This window comes from Perca fluviatilis, chromosome 7 (assembly GCF_010015445.1).
Source record: "Perca fluviatilis chromosome 7, GENO_Pfluv_1.0, whole genome shotgun sequence".
Classification (NCBI taxonomy): Eukaryota; Metazoa; Chordata; class Actinopteri; order Perciformes; family Percidae; genus Perca; species Perca fluviatilis.
Window position 1 is genome coordinate 34,627,525 of NC_053118.1, and position 18,430 is coordinate 34,645,954.

General features: G+C 42.1%; 1 protein-coding gene across 9 annotated transcripts in view; it reads right to left on the minus strand.

The window, feature by feature from the left end:
- Nucleotides 1–7,216: 7,216 nt before the first annotated feature.
- mef2d (myocyte enhancer factor 2d) overlaps nt 7,217–18,430 on the minus strand; it is a 143,865-nt gene continuing 132,651 nt past the window's right edge. For 5 of the 9 annotated variants that reach the window (XM_039804959.1, XM_039804955.1, XM_039804960.1 and 2 more), the window contains 2 exons: nt 17,152–17,202; nt 7,217–12,700 (listed from right to left, as the gene is read on the minus strand). In XM_039804959.1, the coding sequence (XP_039660893.1) occupies nt 12,244–12,700; nt 17,152–17,202 (508 nt within the window). In that variant the 3' untranslated portion in view covers nt 7,217–12,243. The remainder of the gene's footprint in view (nt 12,701–17,151; nt 17,203–18,430) is intronic. The other 4 variants (XM_039804962.1, XM_039804961.1, XM_039804963.1 and 1 more) reach the window with 1 other exon arrangement.

Genomic DNA, 18,430 nt, shown 5'->3' on the forward strand with positions numbered 1-18,430 from the left:
TTGTTGGGTTGTTGGACACAAACCAACCAGCCGACAGTTTGCAGGGATGCGGTAGAGATACGTGGCCAAAAGAAAATTAGGAGAAACACGTTTTTCCGTTTTTAAGATCCTTTTTGGGGCTTTTTTGCGTTTAAATGATAGGACAGCTGTATACAGGAAAGGGGAGAGAGAGGGGCACGACGTGCAGCGCAGGGCCGCAGGTTGGAATCAAACCTGAGCCGCAAAGACTTGGGTATCAACAGGTTTTTGGATATGGGTAAATATTCCAACATCGATCTTTTCACGAAGGTGTTAAAAAGAAATGAAAGGAGGATGTGTTCGCATGGTCCAACAAGTCCACCACCGTTGGAAAACTTACTACATGTAAGCAGGAATATTAGTGGAATATTCATTCTCATCAGCCATGTAGACAGATTTGAGGAATATTGTCTTTTTCTGAATAAAGGCAAAAACTTGACAATTATGTTCATGTAAACGTAATTATTGACAGAACCTGTAACCTTACACACTGTTGCGACTTTGTCACTGTTATGTGTCATGACTCAGACCGAACGCAGACAGACTAGCATTACATGATTTATTGCCAAAATAAAAGGTATATATTGGCTTACTTACAGGTAGGCAGCTCCATGTCCAGGTCCAGGTAACTTTTCCACCATTTTTATATTCTCTTTAACAAATGTTTTTAATTGTTTTTACATGTAGCCGCTCTTGTAATGTTTTATGTAAAGCACCTTGAATTGTCCCGTTGCTGAAATGTGCTATATAAATAAAGCTGCCTTCCCTGGCGCAACACCACGAAGAAAGAAAGCAACATTGCAGCGTTGACAGTGTGACAAGGACTGAGAGGACAAGGGCAGCTTGTTACAGAGCTGCAGGGCTGACGAGAAAAGTAGGAACAGGTGAGCAGGTGGGCGGAGGGAGAGGGGTTACTGCAGGGCAGGAGGGAGGGGCTGGGACAGGTGGAACAGTCACAGCACATGTGGGGCACGTTCAATCTCAGCTCCGGTTTCCTGGTTGAACAACATCAGAGACGGTTTAGAGCCGAGACGGCCCAACTCAGAGTAGTTTCCTGTATCTGTGTCACATGGGCTCCGCCGCGGCCACGCCTCTGGTCCTGAGTGAGTTGATTCCAACAGGAGAAGTGAACGTGAACACAGATTATGAGCGATTCTTTCGCCCCATAGTCACCGAAGTAAATATCGGACCCATTTTTCACAAGCCACATATGTCCAGATCATTCTGCCAAGAACTAATGGCATTTTTCAAACGGACACATCAGGAGATAATGAACTTTGGGTAACACTTTACTTGAAGGTATCGACATGATCGTGACATGACACTGTCATAACTATGACATGACACTGTCATGAACGTGTCATAAACCTTATAAACAAGTCATAAACGTTTATGACTTCTGTCATTAAGTATCATTCGGTTTTTGTCATGACAAGTTGACATTGTTTGGGTTGTCATGATTATGACAACTTGACATTAATCAAAGTGACATTACCAGAAGTTGTCTTGGTCATGACAAGTTGTCATTAAATTAGTTTGGGATGTCTTTGTAATGACAACTTCACATTAACCAGGATGACATTACCAGAAGATGTATTTGTCATGACAACTTGACATTCAATTTCTTTGGAGTGTCTTTATTAAAACAACTTGACATTAAACAGGATGATATTATGTCAAGTTGTCATGACAAAGACAACACAGAAAATGATCTTCGACACAAATACAGGAACAACATGAATGCACAAATGTCCAATTCCTCCCACGTAATCCCAACTCCTATAGAACAACAGAATGATACATAACTACACAAAAAAGGACAAGAAAGTGCAACAGAGAGAGAATGAAAAGAACCACGACAGATATCTACGACAGACAAGACCTTATCCAGCTCAGACCACCCACTCTTGGAGAAATTAGTTCTTCTCCCTTCTGGGCAGAGATACAGGTCCCCCCCCCCGGGGTAAAAAAAGCAATCGGTTTAGATTTTCAGTTGTTCCAAGTGCAATAACAAAGCTTAATTTGAACTGGACCTTGACTGCACTGCTCAGCAGCCCTTTATCATGGCTTCCATTCAAACGGTTTGGTACTTCTGACAAACAGATACACACAGACATTTGGTTGTTTTCTGTAATTGTTATGTGATAAATGTCTCATGTCAAAGTTACCCTTCAGGGACAACAAAGGTCTGAACTGAAGTGAACCAATAAACGAGTAAGTAATCAAATAAAGGCAGGAAAACACTGGAAGATGAAATAAGGATCCAGGCGTGGCCAAACAGCTGCTTTACAGCACATAATCAATAATTTGCAGAATCTGCCTCATTAAATTCATAATTTAAATGATGTGTTCAAATCTACATTATATTTATAATAACTATCTATAATAACTATAAGTACTATTTGATGACAAATTCTGTTGCAGATGTGGCGTAGGAGAGGTGGGTTAGTTCCTGTTTTTTTGTGTGTGTGTGTGTGTGTGTGTGTGTGTGTGTGTGCTTGTGCGTGCCACGCAGTAATCTAATCGGTGTCTGGAAATGAAGTTAGATGTGGGCTGCCAGACGGGCCACACCCATGAACACGAACACGGAGGACGGCAAAGAGGAAGACGATGACTCACATCCGACCCTCTGCCGATGCGCTGCAACCACAAACAACATTGTTCACAACAACAGATACTGCAAATAAATCAAGTTGTGTTTAATCTGATATAGTAGGTTCTCAGCAGCCCTTCAACATTAGGCCTGATTCTAAGCTTTTAAAGATATAACACACTCTTACCAAAAACTCGGCAACGTTTGAGTCATTGTGAAGCCATTTTAACCCCTGAAGTGTAAATGGCTGCCTTCATCACTCGATGCCAGGAAAGAAGGGTGTGACCGTTGGACAGACAATGCCCGAATTGTCCAGTTGGACGTCTGTATGACTGAGTGTGTGTGTGTGTGTGTGTGTGGTTATTATTAGTGGCCTGTTGAGCCAGAGTGCATGTGTTTGTGTGAGACGTGAGTCCAGCAGCTGCTGTGGACAAACCAGCTGACAGCCAGTCAGTCCTGGTGGGTTGGGTGAATAACTGCGCGGGTGTGACTTCTTTTCCACATATAATCAACCAACTTTACTTCCTTCTCTTTCTGTACTCTGCAGTGACGAAATTTAAAATCTATTAGCTATCGTAAATCTGGTGGCGCTCTTTGAAAATAGGAAACACCAAAACACACACACACACACACACACACACACACACACCAAAAACAATAAGAATGGTTCAAAACCTCTGAAATCTGCGAACCCTTCAATACATACTTTATTGATCCGGCAAGGGGAAACTACATGTTTCCACTCTGTTGTTAGTTTATTACACACAGGCCTGAAATACACACAAATGACCTGTACATCAGGGGTGTCAAACTCAACTTCCCTAAGAGCCACACTAGAAAATGAGAATCACATCAAGGGCCAGACATAGAGTTTATTGCTTTTATGTCATGGGAAAAGTCAAATATCTTTGACTGTATTATTGCATGTCTCATATAGCCTTCTCACTTACAGTTTGGTCGACAAAAATGTCGAAGAAAATGCCAAAAACATTTGGAAAAAGCATCAAAAATGTGAAAAGTGACAAAAAGTATTGTGAACCTAACTGTATATAGGGGCCGTATCAAAATTAGCAAGAGACGTGAGCGTGAGGTGTTACCATGTGTCCCCTTATGTTTATGGTGCAGGGTTAGGGTTTAATCTGGTGTCAAAATCACAACAGCACACAATCTTCATCAACAGTGTGTGTAAAGCAACGGCAAGCGTTCATATCTGTGTAGCAAAGAGTAGAACAATTACCATCTGGAATGACTAGAAAACATTACGGCCAAGAGCCAGCCAGCAAGTGCATGGCTAGCTAAGTAGCATTAGCTCGGCATGCATCTAAAAGTGCTCCTCGTGGATAAAGTTACTATTTCTGCACATTAGTGTCTGTGACTTTCAGATGACATGCTAGTAGCGCTTATAATCAAAACACATGTTACTGATAGTTGCAAAAACTGTTTTAAATCATTAAACAGACATGGCAATACTATAGCAACACATGCACCCACCTCCAGCTTCAACGTTGTTCTCTTTGCTGAAGGATTGTACGGTGCGCAATGAGGAACACTCTTCCTGGAGTTGCGCTATTAACCCACCAGGTGACTCCAAAACGATATACTATCTGTAACCAACAAAAAGGCTTTTTCCAACTCTGTTACAGAGGGGGATGCCCATGGATGAGTACCCCGAGCAGTTAGGGGAACGGGGCACTACTCAGGAGGTGAATTGGCATCTCTCCAGCTTCCAGTCCAAACTCCGTACTTGGTCCAAACAGGGACTCGAACTGGCGACCCTCCGGTTCCCAACCCAACTCCCTATGAGATAGAGCTGTAATCGGGCCTTAAAAGTTAGGCCCAACAAGGCCCGAGCCCGACAGAATTCGGCCCGAGCCCGACAAGTACAGTTTGATTGACAGTTTTTTAAAAGCCTGAACCCGTTTACAGCCCGACATTATTCAAATGTGCGCACGCACACAGCTCTTTTGCTTTTTGTCAAGAATGAGTCATTTCTACATGTTTTAACATCATTTATTCATGACTATCATAGGCTATAGGCCACTTGGAAGTTGGAACAAAGAAATAAAATAAGTCCTCCAGAGGCCTGCCTCCGTTTCACCTCCTCAGGATCCATTTTCGCGCTAATCGAAACGCATCACCTGACCGCTCATTTACCGCGCAACCCGGAGCGCAAGCCCGAGCCCGTGTAAATTGATAGAAATTAAGAATTCGGGCAAAGATCTTCAGCTCTACTATGAGACTCACTGTACAGGCTGTTCTCATGAACCATAGGATGATGTAGAGCGAGCCGGTCATTGTAGCGAAAACAACCCCGACAGGCTGATGCAGGCCTGCAGTCGCTCTACATTATCCCGCTTACCACACTAGCTGTTGTCGCTCCGGCTGAAGTTAGTGCGTAGCAATCACTGACTGGATATAAAGATCTCACCAAGATCTGCTGCCAGTATCTGGATTGAAGGACAGCATCTTGGCTCCACGTTTCCCCACTTTTTTGCCACAGCGGATAAATTAACCGGACTCCTTTCTGCGGATTGATGGATGTCCATTCGGAGTTATCAGAACTGTGTCCATGGCAACGCCCTGTTATGGTTATAGCCAGGGGTTAGCGTTAGTGGGTATCTGACAGATGGGCTCTGTATTTTAGGTTTTTAAACTCTTAATCTGCAAGTAACTAAAGCTATCAAATAAACATAGTGGAGTAAAACATACTATATATTTGTTTTTAATAAACTCAAGTACCTCAAAGTAACTAGGCATATTCACTCAGTTATTCACTCCAGTGCTCATGACACATTTCTAAGCTGTTTTTTTTTTGGTACGCTCACTGATTGTTTCAGTGTAAAATAAAAATAGACGAAAGAAACTGTCATGTATTAAAAGCCATGAGTGTAATTATTTTTATTTTCAGGATCATTAAAGTTGACATACACTGTTGTTTCTTTGGTGACACAATAATAACTTTGGTTGACACTTATTCTAAAGCTGTGTTTACCCTATTAAAGAATAATAACTCTTTGATTTTGAGTTTTGACACTTTGTGTCGAGATGAAGGAATAATTGCTTGTTTTGTTGATATAATCTGAGTTTTTCAAAGTCAGGAGGAGGAAAACAGTTTGTTTCTCTCCCGGAGATCAATTAGGTCTCACATTTTATTGATCGGCCCTTAAAGTGGCTCAATGAACGAGCGTCGGCTAAGTAACACACAGGTAAATGTTCTGAAGTATGACGTTCATCATGCATCTCTTCGTTAGAAACTAATACCATGGCTATCTTGTATTACATTTATATTTTGGGTTGTAATGTGGTCACCATTTAAAATCTAACTATAGTTTAATCTCTCAGTTTGTTTCCACATTTCAAAATAAAAATAAAAACGTTGCTTCTCATACATTTAAGCGCAGCTTTTACATTAATTACATACATTACAACAAACGTCCTGTTACAGCATTTTTAAAAGTTTGTTAACTGCAGCACCACAGAAGTACACTCATAAAACAAAAATCGGTTAAAGTTTAGAAATATATATAACAATCGCATAGTAAGAAGTAAGCTTGTTTACTTGAGATAAATACCAAGATAACTTATCTACACAAAACAAGCAATTATTTGTGTCGGACCGCAGGAAGAACAGCTGCAGCCGTGCTGAAGCTAACGGAGATCTTAATAAACTAAATTAAACTTTAGGTAAAGTATTTTATGGTTAGAATAAACCGATAAAAATACTTTATCACACTTTAAAAAAAAAGCTTTTCTTGAAGAACAAGTTGACGTTGCTTTGCATTTGAATCTGTGGACTCCTAAAAATCAGTCAAAGACCAACATGTACTGTTCCTCTTTAAACAGGACTTTTTTTGTTTTTGAATATATCGTTTTGTATGTTTACTTTAAAGCATTGTGATTTTTTTTTAAATCTGTCATAAGCGCTCTATAAATACATCTTTACATTTTGTAATAAATATGACCAGTGGTGAAAGATCTGTTACTTAAGTAAAAGTACTAATACTACATTGTAAAAATACTCTTACAAGTAAAAGTCCTGCATTGAAAATGTAAAGTAAAAGTATGTAAGCATCATCAAAAAAATGTACTTAAAGTATTAAAAGTAAAAGTACTCAATGCAGAAAAACCCTCTCATTTTAGAAACTGGAAACAATCCTAACTCTTGTGTTTAATTTCAGCTGGACTTGTAGGCCGTTATATTGTTGGGTAGTTTCACTTATAATAACACATCAGATTGTATAAACTGCATGTGTTTTGTGCAGAAATCTTGTGTAAAGTAACTAAAGTAACTAGTTACTAAAGCTGTCAGATGAATGTAGTGGAGTAAAAAGTACAAAGTTTCTCTCTGAAATGTAGCGGAGTAGAAAGTGGCATGACAAGACTCAAGTAAAGAACAAGTACCCTCAACATTTGTACTTAAGTACAGTACTTGAGTAAATGTACTTAGTTACATTCCACCACTGAATAGGAGCTTCTCGACTCATTGCATCCCTGCAGCTCGTGTGCACATTAGAACCAAACATTAGAGTGCCATCTAGTGGTGACAACATGGTAACAACGTCCCTTCAGACAGTAGAGCAGAAAATAAAGACACACAGTCAAACCTTTGTGTAGGTCAACTTGTCTATTTAATATATAAAATACGGTAAAACATACGCAAAAAGGGGAGGCAGGGGGGAAGAGGGGACCAATGGATACTTTGGTACGATAACAAACACTTTTTTTTGTAAAAGCAGTATAGAATTTGTAATAACATATCAGTGCATACTTTATTTATGAAAATATACACAAATTGTATATCATTCTCCAAAAAACAACAAAAAAAAAAAGTATCTTTACAACAAAAAAAAAAGCAGACTAGCCGAACACAATATATTAGCTATCATTTATTTTAAACTTTTTTTATTCCATTTTTTTTTCTTTTTCTTAAATGTATTTCTGTGTGATGTATATTCGTGTCGATATTACACTGTATGTCCTATAAGATGAGTCACTCTTCGCCCATGCATTGACATCATTGTGTCTGGTCAGAAATAAGTTAGACGTGTCACGCTGAAACCCTCCCCCCCCCCCACCCCCCCACGTTAGCATGTGTGGACCGAGACGTTTTGTACATTGGACTCAAAAGTTGCAGCATTGAAGCGGTGTGTGTGTGTGTGTGTGTGTGTGTGTGTGTGTGTGGCGGTTTCCGCCCACGTCCACACGTGTCATGTACTAATAGCACTACGCTTGTGTTGTTTGTTTCATGTCATAAAAATCGTGCAACATTAGTAACACCCTTTTTTTTTTTTTTTGAAGAACGAAAGAAAAAACAAATCCTGAATAAAGAGAAAACAAAAAATATATTTATAGAGTATTTTTTATATAATAAAATAAAATTCAAAATGAAAACAAGATGCCTAACCTACACAAATAAAAACGCAGATTTCTATACCATCATGGCAGCTACCGTCAGTGAGAGCTGTGGTAATGATGATAATAATAATAATAATAATAATATCAATTCTCAGAGAACAATTAAAAACAGACTGTCACCAGCACAAATTAACACTGGAAAGTGAGTGAGACTTCTAAACATCATTATACAGGAGCAAGAGTCGCTTTTTTTTTTTTTTTTTCCAGGAGTGGGGGATGCAGGTTCTTAAAACTATTTCTCAGCACGATTGTCTTTCCGTTTTGTGATTACAGCGACCCCTAGTGTTGCTCTGGAGAACGTGACAAAGAAAAAACTCCCACGAGTCCCGTGTCGCAAAGGAAGCCATTTTGTTTATTTTCTCGCAGCCTTCGTACGCAGGTTTCTTTGTTTTTGTTCGAAGCTCAGGGTACAACAGTCTTAACAGTCAAAGTGATAACACTCAGGGGAGGTGGGGAGGGGATTTACTCTGTCGCACGCTCGCAAAAGCAATACTGACTCTCAGACTTGTCACGGAGTGGATGAGCAAGTGAGTGAGTGACAGACGGAGAGAGAGAGAAAGATGAAGCGAGGAGAGGATGATGGGAGTAGTGTGTAATGAGGCTGCTGGGAGGATGGAAATGACCCAAAAATAATTTGACTTGTCGACGTGTTGTCATTTCAGCGCTGACACAGGACCGAGTAAACAGAAAAGTAATGTGTGTGTGTGTGTGTGTGTGTGTTTGTATACCAGCGTTATGGGGACCAGCTTTCGTAGTGGGGACAGAAGTGTTTGGGATTAAAAAATAAAAAATAAAACGAGAGTGAGTGAGTGACAGGGTGAGAGGGAGGTGAAGAGGGCCTGCCCGTGAGAAAGATGTGCTGGCTGGATGTGGTGAAACCCAAAGTTGACAAGTCTGCGTTGGATTTGGGAGGTAGTCATTAAAAGATCGAGACTCGTTCTGAAACCTCCGGCTTAGTGCTAAAACGATACCCAAACTCTGCCTCCAAAGCTTTCAACGAGCAAATGGATGGAGGCTGAAAAAATATATAAATACATGAATTTGCACTTTTGACCGCTATGTTTTTCAAATCTACCCACTAAACCCTAAACCACCCCTTGCCAGTTAGTAAAAAAAAAAAATGACATCCTTCACATTTATTTTACCTTCATAGTCGTTTTTTTAACCCCTCGGAAATATAAAACTACAGCCAACCAGTGACAGGCGAAGGAGAAGATCCTTTAAATATACATACATGGCTTTTAACCAGAGGAAAAGGTCCAAAATAAAAAAGGGGACATCCTTGGCTCGCTTAATCATATAGTGTGTGTGTGTGTGTGTGTGCTTTAGAGTTTGACTGATATGTTAGAGACAGAAAATACTGCCATCTTTGTTCTGACGCTGCAAATACTCAATACTGGGATATGCCAAAAACATTACCAAATAACAAGTAAAGATTTTATCTGCAACAAATTTAAAAGGTGGAATTTAGACCATCAAGAGACACTTGACTCTAAATGTAGAACGAATGGAGAAATAAGTAACTAAAATATTTTTAGTTTGAGTCACACTGTGGCAGCTGATGTTGCCTATACAAAGGATGGAAATACCAATAACAAAATTGGGGATTTCTTTTCAATGGTTACTTCCTTAGCGGATATTAAAAAAGTAAAATATCATAAATTATTAACCCTTGTGCCTCTGATGTTCGTGCTAAAAAACTACCATAATATTATTTTTCACTTTCATTGAGTTAAATCTTTTAACCAACTTCAGTCCTGATAACCACCAAATATTAATTTATTTTCAGAATTTAAACCCCCACAGGGCAAACATAAGAACATGGCTTGATCTGGTGGAAAATAGTGGGTCTTGGCTAATGGCAGTGGGATCAAAGTTTTAATGTGTTTCAATGGGGCATTTGTGTCTGAGCGTATTTTGGCTACACAGTATATTATAGGTTGTACTTCCAAATAAAAATGCTTGCCATCAGCATTAACATAGCCCACATTTCTGTCATTATTAATAACTTTGTAATACAACGAAAGGTAATATAAAAATACCTTAAATTGTAATTTTTTTATATTTTATCTAATCTAAAAATAATTTAACACATTTTGATACATTTGCATTTTAATTTGTTCTTCTTGTTAATTAATTTACTGTCTTGCTTTAATATGTTGTCTTATTCAATTTTCTTCTGCTTTAATGTTTACAGTTTATTATTCTGTGATCCATTAAATTAATTCACCTAATTTCAAAACATGCAGGCCACAATAAGAAGATAGGAGTTGTAAAACGGAGCTCTGATTGGTTGACGTACAGTAATAAATTAATTCATTTGGAGGATTAAATAAAAAGTGCAAACATTGAATTGTATTTTCTGAATATCAGATTTTTAACAAAAGCCTTAAAAGCAGCCAGGTATATCAGTTCAACCCTAGTGTGAGTGTGTGTGTGTGTGTGTCAGGTGTGTTAAGGTGTCAGGGGTGGGGGTCAGGGTAAAGTGCGCTCCATCAGTGACAGAGTCCCAACAATTGCTTACACTAAACAGTCCGAGTCACCACGGCTACGTCTTCCCTTTCGGCCTCTACAGCTCCCTCTCTTGGCTTGTCCACATATTACACTTTATATATATATACACGCATAAATAATAATAAACAAAAGAGACCGAGCCACTGAGAATCAACGCATTTGCTTTTTAAAAGTCTGTTTTGTTAAGGGATAACCTGCCGAATATATAGTTTATATATACAATCCCTGTCGTGTGTCGTAGCCTCCTGCCCCGGATGCAGAGCTGCCCTTGCTACCGCCTCAAGCCGTTTAAATATATACTTGTATATGATCTATTTTTTAAAATCTTCAAAACATCTTATCCCTGTCACACAAAAGCCACAAAGGTTACAGATTGCTTATATACACGGTACCTCACCGGTCTCGCCTCCGAACATCAGCTATCTCTTCAAAACATGACTCGCTTCCACAAAAATAGTTTCATCCCGGGTGTGTGTTCGAGGATGAAATTGAGAATGAACATTTGCCCGAATCACTTAGTTAAAAAACGACCAGTTGAGGTAACAAACCATACACACGCACACACACACAAAAATCAAACACACGCACACCAAACAAACACACATCTTTCTCAGCATCTGTAGTTGACGAGATGTGGACGAAAACTAGGAGGATCTGCGTCATGTGGCGTTGAGCTGCTGCAGCTCGTCCCTGATTCAAAGAAAAGCAGTCTTTTACCTCGACAACAAATCACGTTCCTGGTTTTACAGCTATAGTCCGCATGGTTCGGTTTCAATAAAAGCCCCGGGGGGGTCGTCAGTCTCGTACAGGGCCAAAGTGCCGGCCTTTTTGACTGGGCCGCCGGGCTCGCCTGGGGACGGAGACAAGTTTGTCTTTTAGTGTCTTCATATTCAAAACTGAGACGAATCCAAAACTCTAAAGATCAACAGTCGAGACAGAAGGACAAAACTCCACGCTATAAAAAGAGCAAAAGGGCCCGAGAATCTAGAGCGGCAGCAACGCAAACGTTACCGCTGTGTACAAAGATGTGGACTCACTTGGCGGCGCTGACTCGCTGCAGCGCAGTTACGGACAGGAAGGACATGAGTGGGGAGGACACCACCGGCCGCTAACCAAATGCAGGGCATGCTGGGAAACCAAGGTGTTTGTTTGCTCTGCTGGCGGCTGTCAGCATGTCGGGAGAAATCGTCCAAGTGGCCGACATTTGGAGTTTTACTAGCCACTGTTGCCTGATTCAAAACACTCACTTCTATTCAAATACAGCTGAATAAATTATTTTGACAAATAGTCCCTGGTTTGGTAGCTCAACCCCTTTGGGGTTTTTTTTGTGTGTGTGAGTGTCTGTGTGTGTGAAAGTACATTAGAGTTCAAATGTGTATGCACATTGCCATACAAGTGTGTGTCAGTGTCCACACGTGCGACGACATGACGGTGTGTTAGCATGCTCGTGTTGTGTCTCTCTATCTGTGCGTGTGTGTGTGTGTGTGTGTGCGAGGTCAGCTTTTCCTGTTTTGACAGAACTGGGTCGATGGCAGGTATAAATATATATATATATGTGTGTGTGTGTGTGTGTGTGAATGCACGAAGAAGGAGATTGAGGGGCATTAGGGCTGATGGGGGCATGTACACAAGCAACAAGTACACATCTCCATCTCCATCCTCCATCTGTCCGTCCGTCCATCCGTCCCTCTCCGCTCGTCTCTTCATGTGACCCAGGTATCCAGTCTCATCCTCTTGACGTTGGTCCCGTCCTGCTCCTGGGGCTCGGCCGACGAGGGCCGCAGGAGGACCATGGTGGGCTGCTGGCCCCCGGCACCGGCCTGGTGGAGGAAGTCCGGAACCCCGCCGCCCCGCCCCTGGGCGCCGTCGTCCCGGTCGCTGCCCTCGTACGAGCTGCCGTTGCTGCTGAGGCTGTCGACTGGCGAGCGGCCTTGGCCGCCCACTTCCAGGCGCAGGGAACCAGGGTAGGCCACCGACACCAGACCTTGTCCCTGGAGTTGAATCTGGCCGCCTCCACCGCCGCCTCCCCCTCCCCCGGTGCCGCAGGTGGAGCTGGGGGTGCTGCGGTCGCGGTTTGGGGAGACCGGTTCAGACTTTATGTTGATGTTGGGGTTCGTGTTGACGGTCAGCGCGGCGCCCTGAGGTATGTGACCCACCGGCCTGGAGGGATGGGAGAAAGAGACAGGAAGAAGAGAACAGAAAGATGGAGGGAGAACAAAATGGAGTGAGACTACAGACAGCATCGAGAACATATCATTGTAGACTTTAAACATTACATGGAGCGCAGAACAACAGTTTGCTGGGATAAAACAAAATTGAGCCAATATTGCAAGAACAAATCAAGGAATGGTCGACCATCAAAAACTGGACCATGACCAGGAGCCACTTTCAAAGACAAAGAGCCAGGACACTCTGCAGCGATGCTGTAAACCAGGCACACGTAGGCTGGGGTAGACTTCAGCACAGGGAGAACGAGGACACACGTTAACATATAGGACTACATTTGAGGCCACACAAAACACAGTCCAGAAGCCATGCAGCCCAAACATCCTCGCATTTCGGATTCTGTCTGTTCAGGTTCACGTTGCACAATTACATTTCGGGCAGTCGTGCAGGTTAGGTTTCAACCTGCCAGCTGAGACGTTTCTGTAGCGCGCACGTTACCTTCTCTGATATTTACTGTATACCATCACAGATGTAGGAACGGCTAAATGTGAGCATCAGTCCAGAGTAAGTTTCTTGGCGTTCTCAGCTTGAGAAACTGCTGGCCGTCAGATATCAACATCTGTCTGCTTCTTCTTCCGTAAATATTAATTTGCATTTCGCAGGTATTTCCAAAAGATAGTTGGGTTAAGTCTCGCAGTAAAAAAACTGCTTGACTGGATCAAAACTCAGATTTTTGGGGTGAAGGACTCTCCAATTCTGCTGCCCTTAAGGGAGCCATTAGGAAGTCAAAGGATAGGAGAAAAACTATACAACTGTTTGACAAAAACATGGAGCTGTCTAATTAGTATCAGCCAGCTAACCTGAGCATAAAAATTAATCCATGAGAGTTAGTGATTCCTCTGCTAATAATCTACCAGGAATGTGTGTGTTCATTTTTAACGTATTTAATTGGCCAAAGCGGTGCATTGCTGGATGACATTGCATAGGGTTGTGGCAAAGGTTGAGCTTGGTTCAACGTTTTTGCAGGATGACTGTGGGTGTCTGCTTCAGGAACACTGGTGCGTCAACACTGAACTGCGTTTTTTTGAAGCAGAGCTGTTGTCTGTTTAACAAGGACTTATTCAGCCACCACCAGTGTCTAGACTTTGGGGGGTGGCGGTTGTAGTCCTAGCTCTTATCTTTATGGGCCTCCTTTTAAAGAAAATGTCAAATCTCCAGAGTCTGTTGCCATCGCACTAAATATCGTTGTAGGCCTACATTTCCGACAGACCACAGTCCCAACACTGACATCCGCAATATGTGCGTGTAAGTATTAGAAATACAATCATGGTGTGAAGGAGAACACACTCTGGCGTTTCCAACAAGTCCTCCAAACCATACCAAAATATAAGTTTCCCATCCTCATATCTAAACCAGAGAACCTAACTCTTGTTAACACTGTGAAAAGGTCACAGTTTGGTTGTGTTTAGGCCCCAAAACTACTTGGTTAAGTTTAGAAAAACATCATGGTTTGGGTTAAAATCAGATGTTACAGATTCCTGTCCACTTACGTTTAACGTGACGTAGCTCCGTTTGTTACGTAAGTAAAAAAAAATAAATAAAATGCTGTTTACTTTTACTTTCAAGCAGGACATGAATCATGGTCTCATGGGTGAAAGTTGTGCGTTTGTTTGACCCATCCACCACTCCAACTTTCTTCCCTTCTTACGCGGAACTTGACGCCGTTATACCTTGTCAGATCACTTCCTGCTTTGCTCCCTTCATAATTGCTACGGCCACTAGAGGTCGCCGCCACTACAAACTGAACCGCGAGTCATAATTGCTGCTTAAACAAACGACCTGTGGGAGCGTTTCTTCGGGGAGGACGCTCTAAACATGATTTCAGAGCAAGTGCCTGAAGATGCTCGGGACAAAGTCATGTGCTAAAAAGCTTAATGTCGATACCGGTGTCTGTGCTTCTACCTGCCACGACTCTTTGATCAGCCCCTCCACCCTCCTCCTCCTCCTCCTCCTCCTCCTCCTGCTATGCTGGCTGGAGGCTGAGTCGAACCTGTCACTGAGGCTGACACCCGGCTGTTGACGCGGCACTGTGGCTCACTCCTTTGACGGTGTCGGCAGGATTTTTCGGATTGTGCTCGTTCTCTCTCTCTCTCTCGCTCGCTCTCCCCGAGCTCGACACGGTCGATCTGCATTTGAAGCTCCCAATTACTGTGTTTCGCCCCTCGGGTGTGTTCTAATATGTCATATCATGAGCCATCTGCAGCCCTGTATCTCTAATATTCCCTCAATTACTGGCAGACTGAGAGGGGAATTTAAGATAGCACTGCTCCGGGCGATCTGGGTCTGCGGCACTCAAATGTTCTTGCTGTCTTGCTCCAATTCTGACACACACACACACACACACACACACACACATAAACTCACTCAAACTTGCTGTCTTACATACAAATGCTGCTTGCCTCCCCCCACACACACACACACACACACACACACACACACACACACACACACACACACACACACACACACACACACACACACACACACACACACACACACACACACACACACACACACACACACAAATCCCTCGGCAGCGGCGAGGCTCTCCTACGTCTATCGCCCGTGCCCACTTTATCAAACCTGTGCAGGCCGGCGCAGGTAGATGGATGGTGGTGCCACGGGGGCGCCGTTGCTATGGCGAGAAAACGGCAGAGTCAGCGGGCCGGTGACAGTGATGAAGGCGAGAGCGGCAGGCTACCCCCCCGAGCACTAACAACACAGCGAGCACAGCCAGAAGCAGACACTTGGTTACAGTGCAGTGTGAGAGATACAGTACAGCCGTGTTTTCCCAAAATGCTCTGCTTCTCCGAGGACCAACAAGATGCACAATAACTTTAAATTCAATTCAAAACAGACAGATTTACTGAAGTAGTCATCTCCACAACAATCTGTTGTACATAATTAACTTGGTTACTGAGTTTGACAAATGGCAGTCAGTGCTGTTTTCAGTTAAGACTGTAATTAGTTGTGTTTTTATTTTTGCATATTTAAAGGGGGCACTCCATCAATTTTACACATCCTCATCCTGTGAAAACAGCTGTATGTAGAACAGAAAAATATTTAGGATCCAGTGTTTTTGGACCTTGTCCCATACTTGGGAATAAAAGTAAAGATTTTCCAGCTTCTGCTGCTTCAACATTGACAATCCTTTAACTATTAAATTCCCCCAACTTTATGGAACTGTTATACTAAATCGCTGGAGCAATTTATTCCCCCCCCCCCCCTTTGTTCCTTGTGAAACATCCTGATTTCACCTTACAAGAACAGATAACAACATAATTTAGCATATTAGCTTAATGCTGCGATACTTTTGTACTTTCAGTCATATAGACCCAATCACCGTGATGTTGCGGTTACACAAACATCCCTTCTGGGTAGACTAATGGCAGTAGTTTTGAATTTCGGCGATATTTCAAATCGGCAAATTTCTTTTGTCATTTTCAGCTGTAACTGTAAAGTTAAAAGACATATAGTTAAACACGGAGGTCCGACCTATCGGACGTCTCTGCTGTGCTTGTGTTCTGTCCTGTGTGTTCCTTTGCTAGCGTCTTTGATGAACCAAATCTAGCGTTATGAACAACGACATCTCACCACCGGTCGTACTGACTGCTAGTTTGGGGGGAGTCTCTCTCTTTAGCCTGTGGCCCAACAGGTGAACTAGCTCTCCAAGCTAACGTTAGCCAAAGTGGTGACATATGAAAGCATCAAACATGCATTTCAGATGAAGGAGATGAGAGCATCTCCAGTTGTTCCTCATCCCTGTTTGCTCAGCGCCGTTACATTGTATGTACAGTACGGGATGCAGGAGTTTTGTACCCGGAAGTTCTAGTGAACAAACATTGTGACTGGAATTATTGATACAGTTCAGTGTAACATATTTAGTTATGTTTATCTTTTAATGTATTACTAATCAAGTTGTCATTTGTTGTATCCTGCTATTTGGGGCTATGGAATGATTCAAATCTTGATTGTGATTTTGGCTCCTAACGAACACAAAAACAATGTAATTGAGAAAGGCGATCACACAGCACAAGCACATCACATTTTGCAAGTAAACTTATTTTGTTCTGATGGGGAATTCAAAAGGTTCAATGGGAAAAGTATTAAGGGGAATTTCACAGTTTAAGGTGTTTTCACTGTCAATGAGTTAGTAAAAGTAGGAGGAGTAAGGATTTTTTTTCTTCCATAATCAAGCAGCCCTACTGCTACTAATTGTCCCAATAGGACTCATCCGTGATTCATCTTTTTACAACTCTTCATTTCAGTAGCGAACTTTGCGGTTAAAACTTTTGGAAACTGTGCTGAGGTTCCTCTGTGCAGCAGATATTTTGGGAACGCAGCGTGCTGTAGCTGTGTGGCTGTAAGTGTAGAGAGTACAGTACCAGCAGAGGCCGTCCTCCCTGCCAAAGAGCAAGTTGGACTGAGAGGCCAAGCTGTGGAGGGAGGTGGGGGGGAAAAAAGAGACAAGAAAGTTTAAAAAAAATAAATAAAAAAACTGCTGCAACAGCTGGGAAACAGTGGGACGGAGGCCAGTCATGGTCAGTCCAGACATGGTTACTACAAAATAAAAGCAGCTCAGCGGCTGCTTCAGTCACACTGACATGTTGTTAGAGGCAGAGCAGAGGCACGACAGGAAGTGGTAAAACCTGTGCTGACACCAATTTGACAGACTTCCACACGCAATGCATTCTTACAGTCAGCTCAAATACAGTAGAAATCATTGGCTTTTCCTAAAAAGGGAAATAGGAATCCTCAGTGCAGTCATTAAAGGAATAAACTGTAAATTCTGTTGCTCTTGTTTGACTGGTGAATATAGGGTGAAATACTTTGCAATAATTTGTAGAATGCAGAATTTACAATGACAGCCATTATTGGAGATCCCACTTCCCCTAGGGCTTTATGTCTTGTCTTTTATTTGAGAATTCATTGTTAATGCAGTTATCATTTGTCTGTAAGAATCGATACGTTGGGACCATCTGACGCCAGATATCGGCTTGGTACTGCCAAGCAGACATTTCTAACACCCAGGTCTTCATAGCTGCATGCAAAGTCTGATATGTAGTTTTTTAAAGTGGAACAAAGTAGCCTGCGACCAGCCTACACCGTGATAACTATACATATTATATGTTTGGTGCTAAAGAAAAACTATCCTCCCGGTAGCAGGATGCCTAATGAAGCCGCTGCTGGTTTTTAAATCTGTAGTCTGGGGAAACACTGATTCCTCTGGGGAGGTGTAACTGCACGGCCTCTGATAGCATGTGTGCATTGTGCCTTGCCGACAAACCCCTGTGTCCTGTAAGCAATTTAGCAATGTGTGCACTGTCTGAAAGTGTTTTTTTTTTTTTCCTCTTACACCACGGCTGAGAGAGGGAGGGGAGAGACCGTGTGAGAGAGACAGACTGAAAAAGACAAAATGGTTTTTTTTATGGACGTAAAACAAGGACAAAGTGAGAAGACTTCGGCCACCGATACATTTCATCCACTCTGTCTGCTCCATACGGATAGATCTGTAGATAACGCACATGAATGGATCAAATGGACAAAACAACAACGAGCAGAAAACCTCTAAAGCAGGGTTCAACATTAAGGGTTGGGGCGGGCAAATAAATATAACAACCCACCTGCTCATTGGGGCATCATCATATCATAAATGAAGTCTTT